The sequence below is a fragment of the Pipistrellus hanaki genome (assembly GCF_964339955.1).
Source record: "Pipistrellus hanaki genome assembly, chromosome: 5".
Classification (NCBI taxonomy): domain Eukaryota; kingdom Metazoa; phylum Chordata; class Mammalia; order Chiroptera; family Vespertilionidae; genus Pipistrellus; species Pipistrellus hanaki.
The window spans coordinates 323,545-341,658 of NC_140507.1; the positions used below are offsets into that span (position 1 = coordinate 323,545).

General features: G+C 67.2%; 1 protein-coding gene across 1 annotated transcript in view; it reads right to left on the reverse strand.

Annotated features, from left to right (window-relative positions):
• Positions 1 to 16,151, reverse strand: part of ADAP1 (ArfGAP with dual PH domains 1) — a 19,607-nt gene extending 3,456 nt beyond the window's left edge. Inside the window, exons 1-4 of the mRNA XM_084883880.1 lie at positions 15,771 to 16,151; positions 6,980 to 7,110; positions 2,726 to 2,817; positions 1,409 to 1,655 (exon numbers count right to left, since the gene is read on the reverse strand). Coding sequence (XP_084740006.1) covers positions 1,409 to 1,655; positions 2,726 to 2,817; positions 6,980 to 7,110; positions 15,771 to 15,852 — 552 coding nt within the window. The 5' untranslated portion in view covers positions 15,853 to 16,151. The remainder of the gene's footprint in view (positions 1 to 1,408; positions 1,656 to 2,725; positions 2,818 to 6,979; positions 7,111 to 15,770) is intronic.
• Between the last annotated feature and the right edge of the window lie 1,963 nt (positions 16,152 to 18,114).

The following is an 18,114-nucleotide window of genomic DNA, read 5'->3' on the forward strand; positions in this document are numbered from 1 at the left end:
GCCGGGCCTCCTGCTCGGGGGCGGGGGGGGGGGGAAGCGGGGGGCGGGGGGCCCGGGAGAGGGCGCAGCCTCGCGGGATGCTGTGTCTGCCCGCGCCCGGGGCATTGTCCGCGGTGAAAGGCGGCCATTGAGGCTCCGGCAGAGGCGGCGGGAGGCCAGAGCAGCTGCTCCGGGTCAGCCGGCCGCGGGGAGCCTGGCCGGGGCGCCCCCATGGCCGTGGCTGAGGGGGGAGGGCCGGGCTGGCACGCCCCAATGGGCCCCCGGGACCCTGTACCCCCCGCCTGGCGCCCTGACAGCAGTGCTGCCCGGCCCGTGCCCGCCCCGTCCCACCCGTTCCCGGCAGCACCCCGGGGCACAGCCCCGCACGGCCCCCTCTGCCCCTGCCGCCCGGAGCGGAGGGACCCTCCTCACAGCCGTTCCCGGCAGCACCCCCGGGGCACAGCCCCGCACGGGCCCCGGCTTCGGGCACCGCCGCGCCCCCCCGCCCACCTGTCCCTGCGGGACCTGCTCGCCCCGCGGCGCCCACACCGGCCAGAGGGTCCCCACAGCCCGTCGCTCCGGCCGGCCGGGAGGGCAGGGACTGAGCAGCAGGCGCCCGGCTCCCTCCAGGCGGCCCCGTGACGGACTCGTGTTCGGGCCAGTGGGCCCGGCCAGCCCAGGCCCCTCAGGGCTCTGCAGCACCAGGAGGGGACGGGATGGGACAGGGACGGGGACGGGGACGGGGACGGGACGGGGGACGGGGACGGGACGGGACGGGGACGGGGACGGGGACGGGGATGAGGGACGGGGACGGGGACGGGACGGGGACGGGACAGGGACGGGGACGGGGATGAGGGACGGGGACGGGGACAGGAACGGGGACAGGATGGGGACGGGGACGGGGACGGGGACGGGGATGGGGACGGGGACGGGGACGGGACGGGGACGGGGACGGGGACGGGGACGGGGACAGGGACGGGACGGGGATGGGATGGGGACGGGGACGGGGACGGGGACGGGGACGGGGACGGGGACAGGATGGGGACGGGGACGGGATGGGGACGGGGACAGGGACGGGGACGGGGACGGGGACAGGGACGGGACAGGGATGGGGACGGGGATGGGGACGGGGACGGGGACAGGATGGGGACGGGGACGGGATGGGGACGGGATGGGGACGGGGACGGGGACGGGGACAGGATGGGGACGGGGACGGGATGGGAACAGGGACAGGGACGGGGACGGGGACGGGGACAGGAACGGGACAGGGACGGGGACGGGGACGGGGACAGGGACAGGATGGGGACGGGGACGGGATGGGGACGGGGACAGGGACAGGGATGGGGACGGGATGGGGACGGGGACAGGGACAGGGACGGGGACGGGGACAGGGACGGGGACAGGGACGGGGACGGGGACGGGGACGGGGACGGGATGGGGACGGGACGGGGACAGGAACGGGGACGGGGACGGGACGGGGACGGGGACAGGATGGGGACGGGGACATGGGGACGGGGACGGGGACGGGACGGGGACGGGGACGGGGACGGGGACGGGGACGGGGACGGGACAGGGACGGAGCAGCCGCCTCACCTGCGGAGTACGGCTCCTGCTTCTCGGGGTCAGTGAACTCCTGCCGCTCGTACTTGGCCCGGATCCACTGCTCCCGCAGGAGGCTGGGGACCGAGCACAGGCTTAGGGTTAGGGTCAGGGTCAGGGTTAGGGTCAGGGTTAGGGTTAGGGATAGGGTTAGTAATAGGTTTAGGGTTAGGGTTAGGGATAGGTTAGGATTAGGGTTAGGGTTAAGGTTAGGGTTAGGGTTAGGGATAGGGTTAGGGTCAGGGTCAGGGTCAGGGTCAGGGTTAGGGATAGGGTTAGGGTTAGGGTTAAGGTTAGGGTTAGGGTTAGGGTTAGGGATAGGGTTAGGGTTAGGGTCAGGGTCAGGGTCAGGGATAGGGATAGGGTTAGGGTTAGGGTTAGGGATAGGGATAGGGTTAGGGATAGGGATAGGGTTAGGGTTAGGGATAGGGTTAGGGTTAGGGTTAGGGTTAGGGATAGGGTTAGGGTTAGGGATAGGGTTAGGGTTAGGGTTAAGGTTAGGGATAGGGTTAGGGTCAGGGTCAGGGTCAGGGTCAGGGTTAGGGATAGGGTTAGGGTTTGGGTTAGGGTTAGGGTCAGGGATAAGGTTAGGGTTAGGGTTAGGGATAGAGTTAGGGATAGGGATAGGGTTAGGGTTAGGGTTAAGGTTAGGGTTAGGGATAGTGTTAGGGTTAGAATTAGGGTTAGGGATAAGGATAGCATTAGTGTTAGGGTTAGGGTTAGGGTTAGGGTTAGGGTTAGGGATAGGGTTAGGGTTAGGGATAGGGTTAGGGTTAGGGTTAAGGTTAGGGATAGGGTTAGGGTCAGGGTCAGGGTCAGGGTTAGGGATAGGGTTAGGGTTAGGGTTTGGGTTAGGGTTAGGGTCAGGGATAAGGTTAGGGTTAGGGTTAGGGATAGAGTTAGGGATAGGGATAGGGTTAGGGTTAGGGTTAAGGTTAGGGTTAGGGATAGTGTTAGGGTTAGAATTAGGGTTAGGGATAAGGATAGCATTAGTGTTAGGGTTAGGGTTAGGGTTAGGGTTAGGGTTAGGGTTAAGGTTAGGGGTTAGGGATAGTGTTAGGCTTAGAATTAGGGTTAGGGATAAGGAAAGCATTAGTGTTAGGGTTAGGGTTAGGGTTAGGGTTAGGGTCCCGGGGCTGGCACTCACTGGCAGTCGGCGGGCGTGGGCCGGTAGTAGAATGGCGGCACGTGGGGCTCGTAGGCGGCCTGGGCGGCGGCGTTCCCATGGGCGGCCATGAACTGCGGGAGAGGACGGTCAGGTCCGGGCTGGGCCTTCGCCGGCTGGGCCGCCCGCCTCTGTCCCGGGACCCATCGGGGTGAGGGAGGCAGGGTGGCGGGCCCCTGAAGGGTCGAGTTCTGTCCATTTCACAGCCCCCAGAGATGAGACGCCCCCACTGCAGGCTGCTCCCCCTCGAGGCCCCCACACGGCCGGCCTATCCGATCAGGGGCCCTGTTAGGGAGCAGCCAGGGGTGCCGGACCCAGGCAGGGCCCACAGACACCCCGAGGCTGCGGCCTATGAGCGCCTAGAGGGGGATGGGGATGAGGAGGAGGAGGACGGAGCAGGAGGTGCGGGCGGAGGTGACCACGCCAGGTATGGGCCCGGACACAGGGGCCTCCGGGACAAGTCAGACAGGGCTCCCCGAGCTTCAGGCCCCGGCGTCTGATCCCTAACAGAAGTCCCGCCCCCATTCACTGCACTTTGAGGACCGTCGGATCCTCAACGTGGGGAACGTCACCAGCAAGACACTCCGGCCAAAAGCTGCCCCCGAGCCGAGCTCTAAGCCAGGCACGGCCTCGCCAGTGCTGCCCAGTAGATAGAGCACTGGCCTGTGTACTGAAGGGTCCCAGGTTCCATTCCTGGTCAGGGCACATGCCCGGGTTGTAGGCTTGATCCCCAGTGGGGATGTGTAGGAGGCAGCCAATCAACGATTCTCATCAATGTTTCTATCTCTCCCTTCCTCACTGAAATAATAAAAACTGTGTTTTTTTAAATCAATGAAAAAAATATCCTTGAGTGAGGCTTAACCAAAAATCATGGGAGGAGGGATGGCAAGAGGTTAACCAAAGAACTTTATGCACATATGCACAGCCTGGGACAGGCCATGGTTTGGGAAGGGCTGGGGCGGGAGCCGGAGCGGGCTGAGGGGATCAATGGGGAGAAGGAGGGTGAAAGGGGGCATTTGTAAGACTTTCAACAAACTATACATATAGAAGCCTAAGCCACCGAACGGCCCTTCCACCGGTAGCTATGACGCACACTGAACACCAGGGGGCAGACGCTCAGTGCACAGGCATGGAAACATGGGACAGACTGAGGAATCTCAGAGGAAGGACAGGGGGAGGCGGGAAGAGATTAACCAGAGATCTTACATGCATTAGAGGCCCAAGGCATGGATTGTGCACTGGTGGGGTCCCTCAGCCTGGCCTGCGGGGATGGGGCTGAAACCAGCTCTGACATCGTCCGAGGGCCCTGGATTGTGAGAGGGCACAGGCCAGGATGAGGGACCCCACTGGGCCTCTAGCAAAAGAATAAAATTTCAACCTCAAACAATACATAAATAAATAAAATCCCCCAACTTTGACTGCAGAAACTTAAAACTAAAATAAATCAGAGGATGGTTTTCAGAATCGTTTTAGGAAACCATAGGAGGAAACCTTCGTGACTTTCGCGTAGGAAATGGTTTCTTAGATCTGATACCGAAAGTGCTGGCAGTGAAAGAAAAACCGAACTTCTTCAAAATTAGACACGTTTGTGCTGCAGAGGAGGCGCCAGGAAAGGGGCGTGAAGGGCCTCAAAGGCAGGCGCTGCAGGAGAAGCAGACGTGGAAGGTCACAGGTTCTGGGGTCCACCCGTGTGTAGCGTGTGTAGCTGCGTGGCATGTGTGGGCATGTAGTGTGTACCATGTGTAGCAGTGTAGCATGTGTAGCAGTGTAGCATGTGTAGCATGTGTAGTGTGTGTAAGGTCCAGAGCAGGCAAAGCCAAGGAGACAGGAAGAGGGGGCGGGGCCAGTTCTCAGGGGCGGGTCCAGCGCTCAGGGCGGGGCCAATGCTCAGCGGGGGCAGGATCAGGGGCGGGTCCAGAGCTCAGAGGCAGGGCCAGGGCGGGAGCGGACTATTGGCGGGGCAGAGTGGCTGCTGGTGGGCGGGTCTCCTCCAGGTGATGGGAGCGTTTGGAACTAGACAAGAGGCGGTGGCTGCACACATTGTCAATGTGCTATCCGCCCTGAGCTCTTCACTGTAACACTGAGCTCACCACATGCCCCTTAGGAATATAAACTGTACTCTTTGCATTTAAAAATCACTGCAAAAGGAGAAAACGTTGTTTACAAACACCTCAGGTGATGAGGGCCTTGCCTCCAGGGTTTGTGAAGAACTCTTCGTAATAAAACCCGAGCTTGGGCAATAACAGGAGAAATAGCCCATTGTGAAGGATCTGAACGGACATTACTCCCGCGATGGCTCAGCCGGCCAGAAGCAGGAGAGGCGGCTCCGGCCACCAGCCAGGACGGACGGGCGGCTCACCTCGGGGGCGGCTCCTGGGAGACAGAGTGACCGAGCTCTCAAAGAAGGGGTCACACGTGCTGGGTGCGGGGCGCAGCTGTTTGGGAAAGTCTGGCAGATCCCAAAGGTGAGAGTCACAGATGACCCGCCCCCACGCTCACAGCCCCCACAGGGAGACCAGCCGGTGTCTGGGCCGGAGCTGACACAGGCCCATGGGCCACAGGGGGCGCTGGGGCTGCAGCGGCTGAACCGGAGCCTGAGCAGTGCTGGGGGGGCGGGCGGAGCCATGTGCCCCCCCCCCCGGGTGCTGCCCTGGGGGAGCGGGCGGAGCCTGTGCCATGTGCCCCCGGGTGCTGCCCGCACAGGGGCTGGGGGGCGGGAGGGAGGGTGGCGGTGGGTGCCGTTATCCGGGGCGCGGAGCTGTTCTGAACGCAGATGTGGTGGGGGCCCCGCCGGGGACTCTGAGCTTAGCAGGGCGAGCTGCGAGGTGGGGGTGGCTCTCAGTGACCTGTGATGAGTAAGAACAGTCCTGGGAGCCGGCCTGCCTTGGCTGGAAACCCTCAAACCACAGCAGAAAAGGCTGACAGATGCGACGACATCACCGCCCCGAAGCGAGGACCTCCAGGAGACGGTCCCGGTCCCAGCCGGCGGGACGGCCCCGAGCCCCCAGGGACCCGCTCTCCTCCTGGGCCGGGGCGCCCACAGGGACAGTACTCCTCCCGCACAAGGGGCGCCGGAGCCAGTGTGGGGCAGGGGACGGGGAGCAGGGCACAGGGTACAGAGGGGCACCCCTCTCGGCGGCAGTACCCATCCTGACTGTGCCGCCCCGGGAGCTGGGCCTCCCCGAACCCCAGCCCCCCGGACCAGGTGACACCCTCCCAGCCTGGCCACGGGCCCGGTCACAGTGGGGGGAGACAAGACCCACGTGGCCGCCCGTGGGCCCCTCTGCTCTGAGGACAGCACGGGGGTGACGGGCTGCGTCCCTGCCCCGTCCAGCACCCCCCTCGCCTGGTCCCAGCCGCTGGCTGCTCTGGGCCTTCTCCCTCCTTCCCGACGGCGTCACCCACATCTGAGTGCCAGCCCAGGGCCTACCCGTCCCCCAGGGGCCCAGACCCCCCCTGCCCCCAGCCGCCAGGGACCCAGACCCCCCCTGCCCCCAGCCGCCAGGGGCCCAGACCCCCCCCTGCCCCCAGCCGCCAGGGGCCCAGACCCCCCCTGCCCCCAGCCGCCAGGGGCCCAGAGCCCCCCCTGCCCCCAGCCCCCAGGGACCCAGAGCCCCCCCTGCCCCCAGCCGCCAGGGGCCCAGAACCCCCGTCCCCCAGCCACCAGGGGCCCAGACCCACCCGTCCCCCAGCCGCCAGGGGCCCAGACCCCCCCCTGCCCCCAGCCGCCAGGGGCCCAGACCCCCCTGCCCCCAGCCGCCAGGGGCCCAGCCCCCCTGCTCCGCTCCTCCTCTCCCACCCCCCCGGGTGGTCTCCCCGGCCCGGGCCTGCTGCCTCCCCAGGACCTGTGGGCTGAGGAGGGGACCTTCCCCTCAGACCTTCCCCAGGGCCAGCCACCTCCCTGCCCCCCTGCAGGGAGAGCTCATGGACGGGGTCAGGGTGGCGGGTCGTGACCTTCAGGGCACCCATGAGGGGGAGCGGGAAACCCTAAGAGCAGGAGGGCCTGTCCTCCCTCAGCTGAGCATGGCCCCAGGTGAGGACCGAAGCCCAGGAGCTGCCCGAGGGGGCCCCCTCTCTGCAGGCCCCACAGGGGGGGGGGTGCCAGGCGCCCCACAGGGAGGCGGGCGGTGATCACCCAGACGGATCCCCAGCCCCAGGTCCCCCCAGCCCAGCCCGGAGTCTGAGCGCAGGGACGAAGGGCCTGCGAGGCCCGGTGGCCGCGCCCCCAGGCCGTACCTCCACTTGGGCCTCCTCCCAGGCGTCCAGGCGGACGGACTTGACCTTGCTGACCTGCGGGATGTTGCGGTGGATGGCGGAGCAGCTCAGGCAGATGAACACGCCCAGGGTGTAGGAGGCCCAGTCGGGATCTGGAAGGCAAGGCCGGAGTCTGGTCAGAGCGGGGAGCGGGGAGCGGGGAGCGGCCGGGGTCACAGCGGGGAGCCCCAGCCTGCAGGGGCCTCCTCCTGGCCTTCGGGGCAGGGCGGCTGGGAGGAGGCTCCGGAGTGGACACTGCATTCGTGGGGACGCTGAGGACCACAAGGCCACGGACGGACGTGCAATGACACACACGTGTCCAGCGTGAGAGGACTGGCGTGGCCGTGGCCGTGGTGCACTCCGTGGGACACGGGTGGGTCTAGTTACCGGGAAGGCTGAGCAGACTCGGTGCGGGTGATGCCGACCGGCAGGTGCTGACCCCGAGCCCATGGGGTGGGGCCAGGGCTCTGTGTTTCTGTGGGTTGATGTCTCTCCCTCTGACCACAGCACAGGGCCCCTCCCTGTCCCCAGCCCAAACCAGTGCCCAGGCCCCTCCCTGTCCCCAGCCCAAACCAGTGCCCAGGCCCCTCCCTGTCCCCAGCCCAAACCAGTGCCCAGGCCCCTCCCTGTCCCAAACCAGTGCCCAGGCCCCTCCCTGTCCCCAGCCCAAACCAGTGTCCAGGCCCCTCCCTGCCCCCCAGCTCATTCCAGTGTCCAGCCCCTCCCTGCCCCCAGCCCAAACCAGTGTCCAAGCCCCTCCCTGCCCCCCAGCTCATTCCAGTGTCCAGCCCCTCCCTGCCCCCAGCCCAGTGTCCAGCCCCTTCCTGCCCCAGCCCAGTGTCCAGGCCCCTCCCTGCCCCCCAGCCCAGTGTCCAGCCCCTCCCTGCCCCAGCCCAGTGTCCAGGCCCCTCCCTGCCCCAGCCCAGTGTCCAGCCCCTCCCTGCCCCAGCCCAGTGTCCAGCCCCTCCCTGCCCCAGCCCAGTGTCCAGGCCCCTCCCTGTCCCCATCCCAGTGTCCAGGCCCCTCCCTGCCCCCCAGCCCAGTGTCCAGGCCCCTCCCTGTCCCCCAGCCCAGTGTCCAGGCCCCTCCCTGCCCCATCCCAGTGTCCAGGCCCCTCCCTGCCCCAGCCCAGTGTCCAGGCCCTGCCCTGAAGGCTGGGATGGGTCCAGCCAGGAGGTGGAGGCCAGGAGGCAGGTGGCCAGCCCAGACACAGCTTCTAAGTGGCTCTCAGAATAGAGAAGTTTCAGAGAAAAAAGCTGTGTCACCCACGGGCCTGACTCTCCCGGGCTGTGGGCATGGAGCCGGCCTCCTGTGGGTGCAGGGGAGGAGGGCTGGAGTCTATGGGGGGTGGCTGGGTGGAGGCCCCGGGTGGATCTAGGCGGTGGGAAGGGGAAGTACCCCTCACTCACAGGGACCCCTCCCTGCACCGGGATTGGCTGGCATCGGGGGCCCACCAAGACCTGCAGGGGCGGGGGCCAGTGCAGACACCCCAAGGCCTTGGAGCCTTGGCTCCGGGGGGCCGCCCCCCAGCTAAGAGGAGCTGACAGGAGGGGGGCTGAGAGGCCGGGCCCCCCCGCGGGGCACACTCCTGTCACTGATGCTTCCTGCCCTCCCCCACAGCCGTGCCCAGCACCCCAATTTTCTGCTGGGAAGACCCTCCCAGGCCACCTCCAGCCCAGAGGCTGCCCCCAACCCCAAGGGCCCGCCTCACCGCCTGTGCCTCCGCTCAAAGGCCAGCCCACAGGCTCCCTGGCCACTGGGGGGGCCAGTCAGAGGCCCTGTGGCTCCCAGCACCACCACCCATTTCTGCTCTTTGCCTCTTGATCACCCGCCGCCTCGGCCCCCCGGATGCACAGGGCGGTTTGGGGTACCCCTCCCCGCAGCCTGGCCCGGAGGCCCCTGCAAGGAGGGACCCGCCCACACCCTCTGAGCTCCCGCCACGCCCGGTGCCTGGTGACCGGGCTGGAGGGACCGGAGCCAGGTCTGTGGGGCCCGGGGTGGGCAGCGGGGTGGGGGGCACGTCCCGGTCTGAGCCTCCCTGGGGGCGGGGAACACTGACCGCCTCCCCCAGACAGGGGCCCCACCGAGGCCACGCTCTCAGGGTGCATGGGGCCTCAGGCCCGGTCACCAGGCCCGGCCTCTGCTCTCAGGCCCCCTGGGTGCTGGTGTCACTCACACCGCTGGACAGCTGCAGCCCGCCCTGCCCCGAAGCCCCGCCCATCCTGAGACCCCTGCCCGCCCCGAGGCCCCGCCCATCACGAGGTCCCGCCCTGTCCAGAGGCCCCGCCCCGAGGTACCGCCCATCCTGAGACCCCGCCCGCGGCCCCGCCCCCAGGGATTGGGGGTTGGGGGGGGGCACAGCCCACCCTGGGTCCCCGCTCCCCTCCGGGACATCACGGACCGGGCAGGCGGCCCTCCTCGGCCCCAGGAGCCGCTCCCTCTTTGCGAAACGCTGTCCCAACAGGAAATGAGGAAATGCTCGGACCCACGGCCGGCCCCTCGGAGACATGAACAGGGAAGGGGCCCCTGCGCCCCGGCACAGCAAACCCCGGGGCGCTCAGGCCACCGGACACGGGTGAGAGGTGGGGGCCCGGCCCACCCTCCGGCCCACCCTCCGGCGGCTGCACTGGGAGCAGGGCTCGGCCGGTGGGCGTGGCCTATGGGCGTGGCCTGGTGGGCGGGGCCTCCGGTGCTGCTTGGTGGGCGGGGCCTCCGGGCGGGCAGCGGGTGAGGGTGAGGGTGGGCTGGGCCCTGCCACCGGTTTCCATGGAAACCACGGGCGCGGGTCCGTCAGCGGGTTTTCTCCCAGAGCCGAATGGCTGTGGCTCCCTCCGCGCCCCCTCAGCGGCCCGGAGCCTAAGGCCGCTGTGGGGCCTCTCGGCGCTGCACCCGCTTCCTTCGGGGGACAGAGGTGTGGCCCGGAGCCCGGGCGGTGGCCACGTCCCGGCCGATGTCTCTCTGACCACCTGCCCCTCAGCTCGCAGCTGGCACGGGCCCGCCAGGGACACCTGCCGCCCCTGGTGTGCGTGTGTGTATGTGTGTGCGTGCACATCTGTGTGCGTGTATATGTGTGTGTGCGCACGTCTATGTGTGTGTGCACGTGTGTGTGCGCGTCTATGTGTGTGTATATGTGTGTGTGCGCGCGTCTATGTGTGTGTGCACGTGTGTGTGCGTGTATATGTGTGTGCGTGCGTGTGTGCGTGTATGTGGAGGGGCCCAGAACCCACCTTGAGCAGATGCTTGTAAGGCGGGTTCAGGAAGTTTCAAGCCCTAGCCAGGTTGGCTCAGTGGATAGTGTCTGCCTGCAGACCAAAGGGTCCCGGGTTTGACTCTGGCCAGGGGCATGGGCCTCAGCTGCAGGCTCCATCCCCAGCCCCAGTTGGAGTGTAGACAGGAGGCAACTAATTGATGTTTCTTTCGTACATCGATGTTTCTCTCTCTCTCTCCTATCCCCCTTCCACTCTCTCTAAAAATCAATGAAAAATACCCTTAGGTGAGGATTAGCAACAAAAAGGTTTCAAATTAAGAAATGGAGACACTAAACCTTTTCCATAAGAATAAAAAGACCACAATCCCTACCAGATGCACAAGCCCCCATCAGGTCTGCCCCCGCAGCCCCCAGCCCCCAGTCCCCCAGCCCCCAGCTGCCAGCGCCTCTGCCCACTCTGCCCGGCTTCTCCAGGCCATTCTGGGTGACTCAGCCTTCTCTCCGTTCCCGGAGGCGGACTGAAACCTGGACGCATGAGGCAGGCAGGGCAGAGCTAGCAGAACAGGTGTGTCCGGGCAGCCAGGCCCGGCAGGGGAGGGGTTGGCCGGCTGACCTTTGCCCTTCCCGAGGCGCCCGTGAGGGGAGGGCTGAGCTCTGGCGCTGACAGCCCTGGCCTGGCTCTGGGCCAGCTCAGGGGGCGGGGCCGGCGGGCCGTGTCACTGAATCACCCACGGCCGCCTCCTCGCCCCCGGCCCCCAGCCTCTCGCCCTGCCAGGCGGGGGTCACCTCCACCAGCTACATTTAGAGAAGAATTAATACCAATCCTTCTCAGATTCTTCCCAAAACCAGAGGAGGAGGTCTGCTCCCAGTCTCATCCTCCCGACACCAAACGCAGAGGAGCCCGCAGCTCATGTCACGCTCAGCGGTGAGACGGAACATCCCCTCCAAGAGAATGGCACAGAAGGCCCACCTCGCCCGTTTACTCACCGAGTCTCGGCAGGTGCAGCCAGAATTGGGCAAGAAAGACAAGCAAAAGGCAGCCAGATGGGAAAGAAGGGGCAGTTTCACTCTCTCAGAGGCATGACGCCACACGTAGAAAATCCTACAGGTTCAAGCAGAGACCGGTGTGGCTCAGTGGATAGAGCGTCGGCCTGCGGACTAAAGGGTCCCAGGTTTGATCTGGTCAAGGGCATGTACCTTGGTTGCGAGCACACCCCCAGTAGATGTGCAAGAGGCAGCTGATTGATGCTTCTCTCTCATCAATGTTTCTAGCTCTCTATTCCTTTCCCTTCCTCTCTGTAAAAAAATCAATAAACTATATATTTTAATAAAAAACAACAACAAAGCTACAGTAATTAAAACAGTATGGCACCGGCATAAAAACAGACGCACAGAGGAATGGAATAGAGCTCGCACACACGACCGATTATGTCACAGGAGAGAACGCGCAGTGAGGAGAGGGCGGTCTCTCCAGGAAACGTGCTGGGAAGACTGGGCCGTCTCGCGGGACTGCTGTCTGACGCCGAGCACACCAATCACCTCCCGATGGGCTAACGTCTGAGGTTGGACTCGGGACCGTAAAACGCCTAAACAGAGCATGGGCGGTGAGCTCCGTGACCAATGCTTTTGGATTTCAAACCAAAAGGAACGAAGGCAAAAACCAATGAGGCTGCACGGAACCAGAACCTTCTGTGCAGCAAAGGGCCCCAGCAGAGCGGAAGGCAGCCGGCGAAGGAGAGGACACAGCTGCAGGTCGTGTCTGATAAAGGCCTAACACTCAGAAACACACGACGAACTCACACAAGCCCTGGCGGTTTGCCCAGTGGATAGAGCTTCCGACTGTGGACTGTAGGGTCCTGGGCTCAAGTCCAATCAAGGGCACATGCCTGGGTGTGGGCTCAATCCCCGGTGAGGGGCATGCAGGAGGCAGCCCATCGATGATTCTCTCTCACCATTGATGTTTCTCTCTCTCTCTCCCTCCCTCTCCTTTCATCTCTGAAGTAAAAATATATATATAAATTCATACACACACACACACACACACACACTCACAATAAAAGGGGAAAGCACCCCAGCCCGCCGCCCAGGGCCTGGCAGGTGAGGCAGCAGCAGAGGTGGGGGAGGGTGGACCAGGAAGGCCCGGCTTCTCCACGGCGAACACCCCCCTCCTCCCCGCCACCGGACCCCACAGGGTCCCTCCCAGTTCTTTTCCCGGAGAAATGGGGCCGGGCAGCCGCCTGGCGTGGATCCCACCTGGTGCGCGGCTCCTGGCGGCTGTGGACGGGTGGGCGCACCCGGTGAGGCACCCGGTGAGGCACCCGGTGAGACACCCGGTGAGGCCCCTGTGCGGCCCCTGTGCGGCGGCTCACGCTGGAGGGTGCCCGGTGCCACCCGACGGCAGGGCCACGTGGCTGAGAAGGTGCATCCCGGCGGGCATGGGGGCGGCTGGGGCCGAGGCGGGAAAGGGGTCGGATGTAACACGTTCAACGATAAGTAGTTGTTTTTTAAAAAGACGCCCGGCTGCCAGGCTGGGAGCGGCCAGGCCCGGAGCAGCCGGGTCTGGTGCTGCCAGGCCAGGAGCAGTGGCTGCCAGGCTGGGAGCGGCCAGGCCCGGAGCAGCGGCTGCCAGGCTGGGAGCGGCCAGGCCCGGAGCAGCCGGGTCTGGTGCGGCCAGGCCCGGAGCAGCGGCTGCCAGGCTGGGAGCGGCCAGGCCCGGAGCAGCCGGGTCTGGTGCGGCCAGGCCAGGAGCAGCGGCTGCCAGGCTGGGAGCGGCCAGGCCCAGAGCAGCCGGGTCTGGTGCGGCCAGGCCCGGAGCAGTGGCTGCCAGGCTGGGAGCGGCCAGGCCCGGAGCAGCAGCTGCCGGGCTGGGAGCGGCCAGGCCCGGAGCAGCCGGGTTTGGTGCGGCCAGGCCCGGAGCAGCGGCTGACAGGCTGGAAGCGGCCAGGCCCGGAGCAGCCAGGACCGGAGCAACCGGGCCCAGAGCAGCTGGGTCGGGTGCGGCCAGGCCTGTAGCAGCAACAGCCAAGTCCAGAGCAACTAGGTCGGGAGCGGCAGTGACCAGACCCGGAGCAGCTGGTTGTGGAACGAACCAGAGCAACAGAGGCCAGGCCCGGAGCAGCCAGGCCCGAAACAGCTCGCTTCTCGCCTGTACCTGCCCACGGCTGCCTCTCAGACATGGCTGGAAACTTTTGCGGGAACTTGAGGGTCTGCTGAATCAAGTGATGAAGGCTTAGATCTGGATGTGTTGAGTTAGTATAGCGCTGGTGTGTTGATCTGTGAGTGCCTTGGGTGGGGCCTGGATGAGGCTGGTTGACCTATTTGAAAATGTCTTTTGTGTGAAGTGTATCATTGGGCATGTGGAGGTATTATTGATATGAGAAAATGCTAAGTAACAGATTTACTATCTGAAAAGGGATTTACTATCGGGGAAAGGGAGGGAGGAAGAGACTGAACATAAACTGTGCACCTATGGATGAGGACAATGGGGGATGAGGAGGGGGCAGAGGGTGGGGTGGGAACCTGGTGGAGGGGGGAAGAAATGAGGAACCTTTGTAATAATATGAACAATAAAGATTGATTTAAAAAAAAAAAATAAAATAAAATAAAAATAAAAATAAAAAGACGCCCGGGCCTGTCGCCTCCGGGAACAGTGGCTCCCAGGCCTGGTGCTGCTGTCAGTGAACCTGAACCCGGGCCCCTGCAGACGGGCTCAGCTCATCCTCGGCCACAGCATCCCGGCTCCCCAGACTCCGACCGTCCGCCCGGACACGCGTGGCTCTGCTGGACCTCCGGTAACGGGAGCGAGATCACCGCCTTCCCACCGCGTGCCAGGCAGGGCCGGGCGGGGCCTCCCCGCGCTCAGGGCCCCGGGGGGACCCCACAGGCCGCTGGGGGAGGCCGGAGACGGCCCGGGTTCGATGTCACGGGGGAGGGTCGGAGCTGGTGTTGGGGGCTGCAGGGGTCCCCAGCCCTTGCGGGGCCGGCTGCCAGGCCTGCCCGGGCCCCACACCCGGTCCCCACACCCGGCCCGCGCTGTCCTGCCATCCAGGGCTGCTGCTGCGGGGGACCCCCCCCCCCCAGGTGCCTGCTCCCAGCTGGCTGAGGCGGGGAGGCCAGGGCGTGTGGCTGGGTGCTGCCAGCATCACACACAGCCCACCCGCCCGGCAGTGCCCGGGGTCCCTGGCCGCCCTCTGACCCCAGCGGGCAGGGCTCCGCGGGAGGACAGAAGGTGCGGGCCTCAGGCAGTGGCCGTGGCCCCGAGGCCGGAGCAGGGGAGGCAGGCAGAGGGCACAGCAGAGCGAGCAGAGCAGAAGCCCGTGTCCCCTAAGGACCCCCGTTTCCCACCGTAAAGCGGGCGCTTGCTCACTCCCGGGCACGTCCGCTGGGGCTGCCCCCGCCCCCCGCGGAGTCCTCGCTCTGGTTCCTCCGACCGACCCCAGGGCCCAGGACCCAGGGCCCAGGGCCCAGGACCCAGAGCCCAGGACCCAGAGCCCAGAACCCAGGACCCAGAGCCCAGAGTCCAGGACCCAGAGCCCAGGACCCAGGACCCAGAGCCCAGGACCCAGAGCCCAGGGCCCAGGGCCCAGGACCCAGAGCCCAGGGCCCAGAGCCCAGGACCCAGGACCCAGAGCCCAGAGCCCAGGACCCAGAGCCCAGAGCCCAGAGCCCAGAGCCCAGGACCCAGGGCCCAGAGCCCTGGACCCAGGACCCAGAGCCCAGGACCCAGGACCCAGAGCCCAGGACCCAGGGCCCAGGACCCAGAGCCCAGGACCCAGAGCCCAGAACCCAGGACTCAGAGTCCAGGACCCAGGGCCCAGAGCCCAGGACCCAGGACCCAGGACCCAGGACCCAGGACCCAGGACCCAGGACCCAGAGCCCAGGACCCAGGGCCCAGGACCCAGAGCCCAGGACCCAGGGCCCAGAGCCCAGAGCCCAGAGCCCAGGACCCAGGACCCAGAGCCCAGAGCCCAGGGCCCAGGGCCCAGGACCCAGGACCCAGGACTCAGGACCCAGGACCCAGGACCCAGGACCCAGGACCCAGGAGCCGGACCTGCGGCCCCCCTGCTGTGTGGGGCGCGGGGCCGGGGCGCGGGTGCGGGGCGCGGGGCGCGGGCGCGGGCGCGGGTTCGGGGCTCCGGAGCTGACGTCACCGCAGGCCCGGGAGCCCGGTGGCCGCCCCGTCCGCCCGCGGCTCCATCCTCCGGCCCCGCGGCGGCGATTTCCTCTTTCTCCGCGGAGCCGGGGCCGGGGTTTCGCAACGGCGGGTCCGCGGAGCCCGGAGCGGGGAGCGGGGAGCCCGGAGCCCGGAGCCCGGGGGGAGGAGGGGGGAGGCGGGGGGCCGGGGGAGCCGGAGGGGGGCCTGGCCGTCCGCCCGCAGGTGCACCGGCCCCACCCGCCGGGCCAGTGCGCCCCGCCCCGGCCACGCGGCGCCGCAGCGCCCCCCCGGGGCCGCTCCGCACCCGGCTGCACCCCGGCCCGCGCCCCGAGCACCCGGAGCACCCACCCCGGAGCACCCACCCCGGAGCACCCACCGGCCCGCGCCCCCGCCCGCCCGCCCGCACGTACCGGGGGCGCCGCAGTCGGCGCAGCGCGCGTTCCCCGGCCGCCGCAGCAGCTCGCCCAGCGCCCGCGGCCGCTCCTGGGCCATCGCCGCCCCGGGGGGGGGGGGGGTCCCTCCGCTGCGCCCCGCGCCCGCGAGCCTCAGCCCGCCCGCCGGTTCCGCATTCCGCCGCCGCCCGCTCCGCCGGCCGGGCGTGTGCTCCTGCGGGGCCGGCGCTCGGCGCTGCCGGCTCGGCCCGCGGGCGGCCCCCAGCGGCGCGGGCAGGCGGCTCCGGCACCCGGCACCCAGCACCCAGCACCCAGCCTCCGCCCGGACCCGCGCTCTGCTCTACCGGGAGCCGAGGGGGGGACCTGCCGGCCTGGGGGTGGCGGCGACAGCACCCCATTCCCACTGCGCCCTCCCGCCCAGCCCCCCCCTGAGGCGGGGGAGGAAGGGGCGCGGGCCCAGAGCCGGGACACCCCCCCCCCACCGTCCTGGGAGGAGGCAGGTGACAAGACCTGCACCCATGGGTGCTCAGGAGGAATAAGGGTCCCACCCTCCCTGCTCAGGGGGACCGGATGGGGTCCCGGGCCTCAGGCAGGAAGGTGAGTGTACTGAGATGGAGGTCCCTCCTCCACATGCCCATGAGTGTTTGTTTCTCAAATTCTGTTTCTCCTTCAGTTACAGACGCAGGGACACATCCCATAAGAACAAGTGGCAGAGCAGCCTCCTGGGCTGGGGGCTGCTAACAGCCCCTCAGCACCTTCCGGGGACCCACCGCCTCTATCCTCCGCCCTCCCCCGGACCGCCAGCTGAGCACCGAGTAATCAGCAGAGACACCCCCCCGCCAAGGGCCGGGACCCCACAGCCCCAGCCCAGCCCGGGGCCTGCAGATGGTCCCGCCCCCAGCGCCCGGCCAACACCCCGAGAACAGAGCAGCCGCAGAGTCCTCCTCCTGCGAGGGGCCTGCGGCTGCCGGAGTCTGAGACCCGGACCGAGCGTGGCCACAGGCCCCTCTGCCTGCAGGCCCCGCGGTGGCAGCCTGTGGGCATTCGTGGCCTTCGCGGCCTGCCAGCGGTGGGAGGCCGTGGTCCGGGAGACGCCCTGGGTCTGAGGCTCGGGCCTCGGCACCCCAGCCCCCGTGGACCCTGAGGCCCGAGCAGAGAGCACCCATCGGCCGAATTGGCCTGGGCCGGCGACCCTGGCCTGGGTGGGCGGAGGAGCGGGCACGCCGGGCAGCCACAGGCACGCCCCTGCCCCCCACACGCACGGCGCTCTGGGCGGCACGACCCGCTGGCCGGACTCTCCGGGGGCCGCCTGTCCTCCCCTCCCGCCCTCCAGCCACATCCTCCCCTTGGCCTCCTGCTCCATGGCTGCTCCCTGCCCGGCCCGGCCCGGCCCGGCCCGGAGGGGGAGGCAGCCTGGGCACCGTGTCCTCTGGCCACCCCACAGGAGGGCCATTGTGTTCGGCCAGAGACAGAAAAGCAGAGGGAAGAGGGGGTGGCAGCTTGGGGCGCTCTGCAGGGGGGCTGGCACACAATGGGCGGCCCACGGAGCCCGAGCCGGCAACCCTCCCCGCCCCCAGGGCCAGAGCCAGGGGTGAGGGAACAGCCCCTGAGGCCCCGTAAGGTGTAGTGTCCGGGCCCTGAGGCCGGAGCAGCGAGCACCCATCTGGCTGAAGTGGCTTTGACCCTGGACCTGGCAGGGGTGGGCGGCGGAGCGGGCACTGCCTGGCGGAAAATACTTGAGGACATTGTTTGCTTAGCTCCCCGAAGAGGAACAGCATTAGCTGGGAGGAGGGGGGTCTGAGGGTCCTCAGGCCCGGGGGCTGCTCCAGGCCCCAGCGGGCACGGAGGCCGGGCGCTCCGCGGGAGCGGGCACAGCCCTGAGCAGAGCGGCTCCCAGGCACCACCCTCCTGCGGGCGGGGTGTGGGGGAGGAGTGGGGACCAGCAGGGAAGCTGTGCACACCCACCTTCATTTCAGCCTTGGGCCTGGCGGCTCCTCAGATGGTTCAATCAGTGACCACCGCCCAGCAAGCCGACGCCTGGGCACAGACCCAGAGGATGGACACAGGTGCCTCCACCCCCGCTCACAGCCCAGTCACAGCAGCCAGTGTCATCACACACACGCGTGACGCGGCGACACACCTCCCTCAGGCACGGGGCTACGGACATGCTCGGTGTGTGCACCGGCTCGGAGGGGTGCGTGCTCAGTCCCACCCATGTCCCACGTTCCAACAGGACCAAGCAGCTCCCCCTGCTCCCCCTGCTCTGGGCTGATGGGACGCCCCAGCTTCGCTGAGCCACGCGGCCTCTACGCGGTGACGGGGTCCTGGCCCCCCCCCCAGCTGTCCCCCAGAAACTGGCATC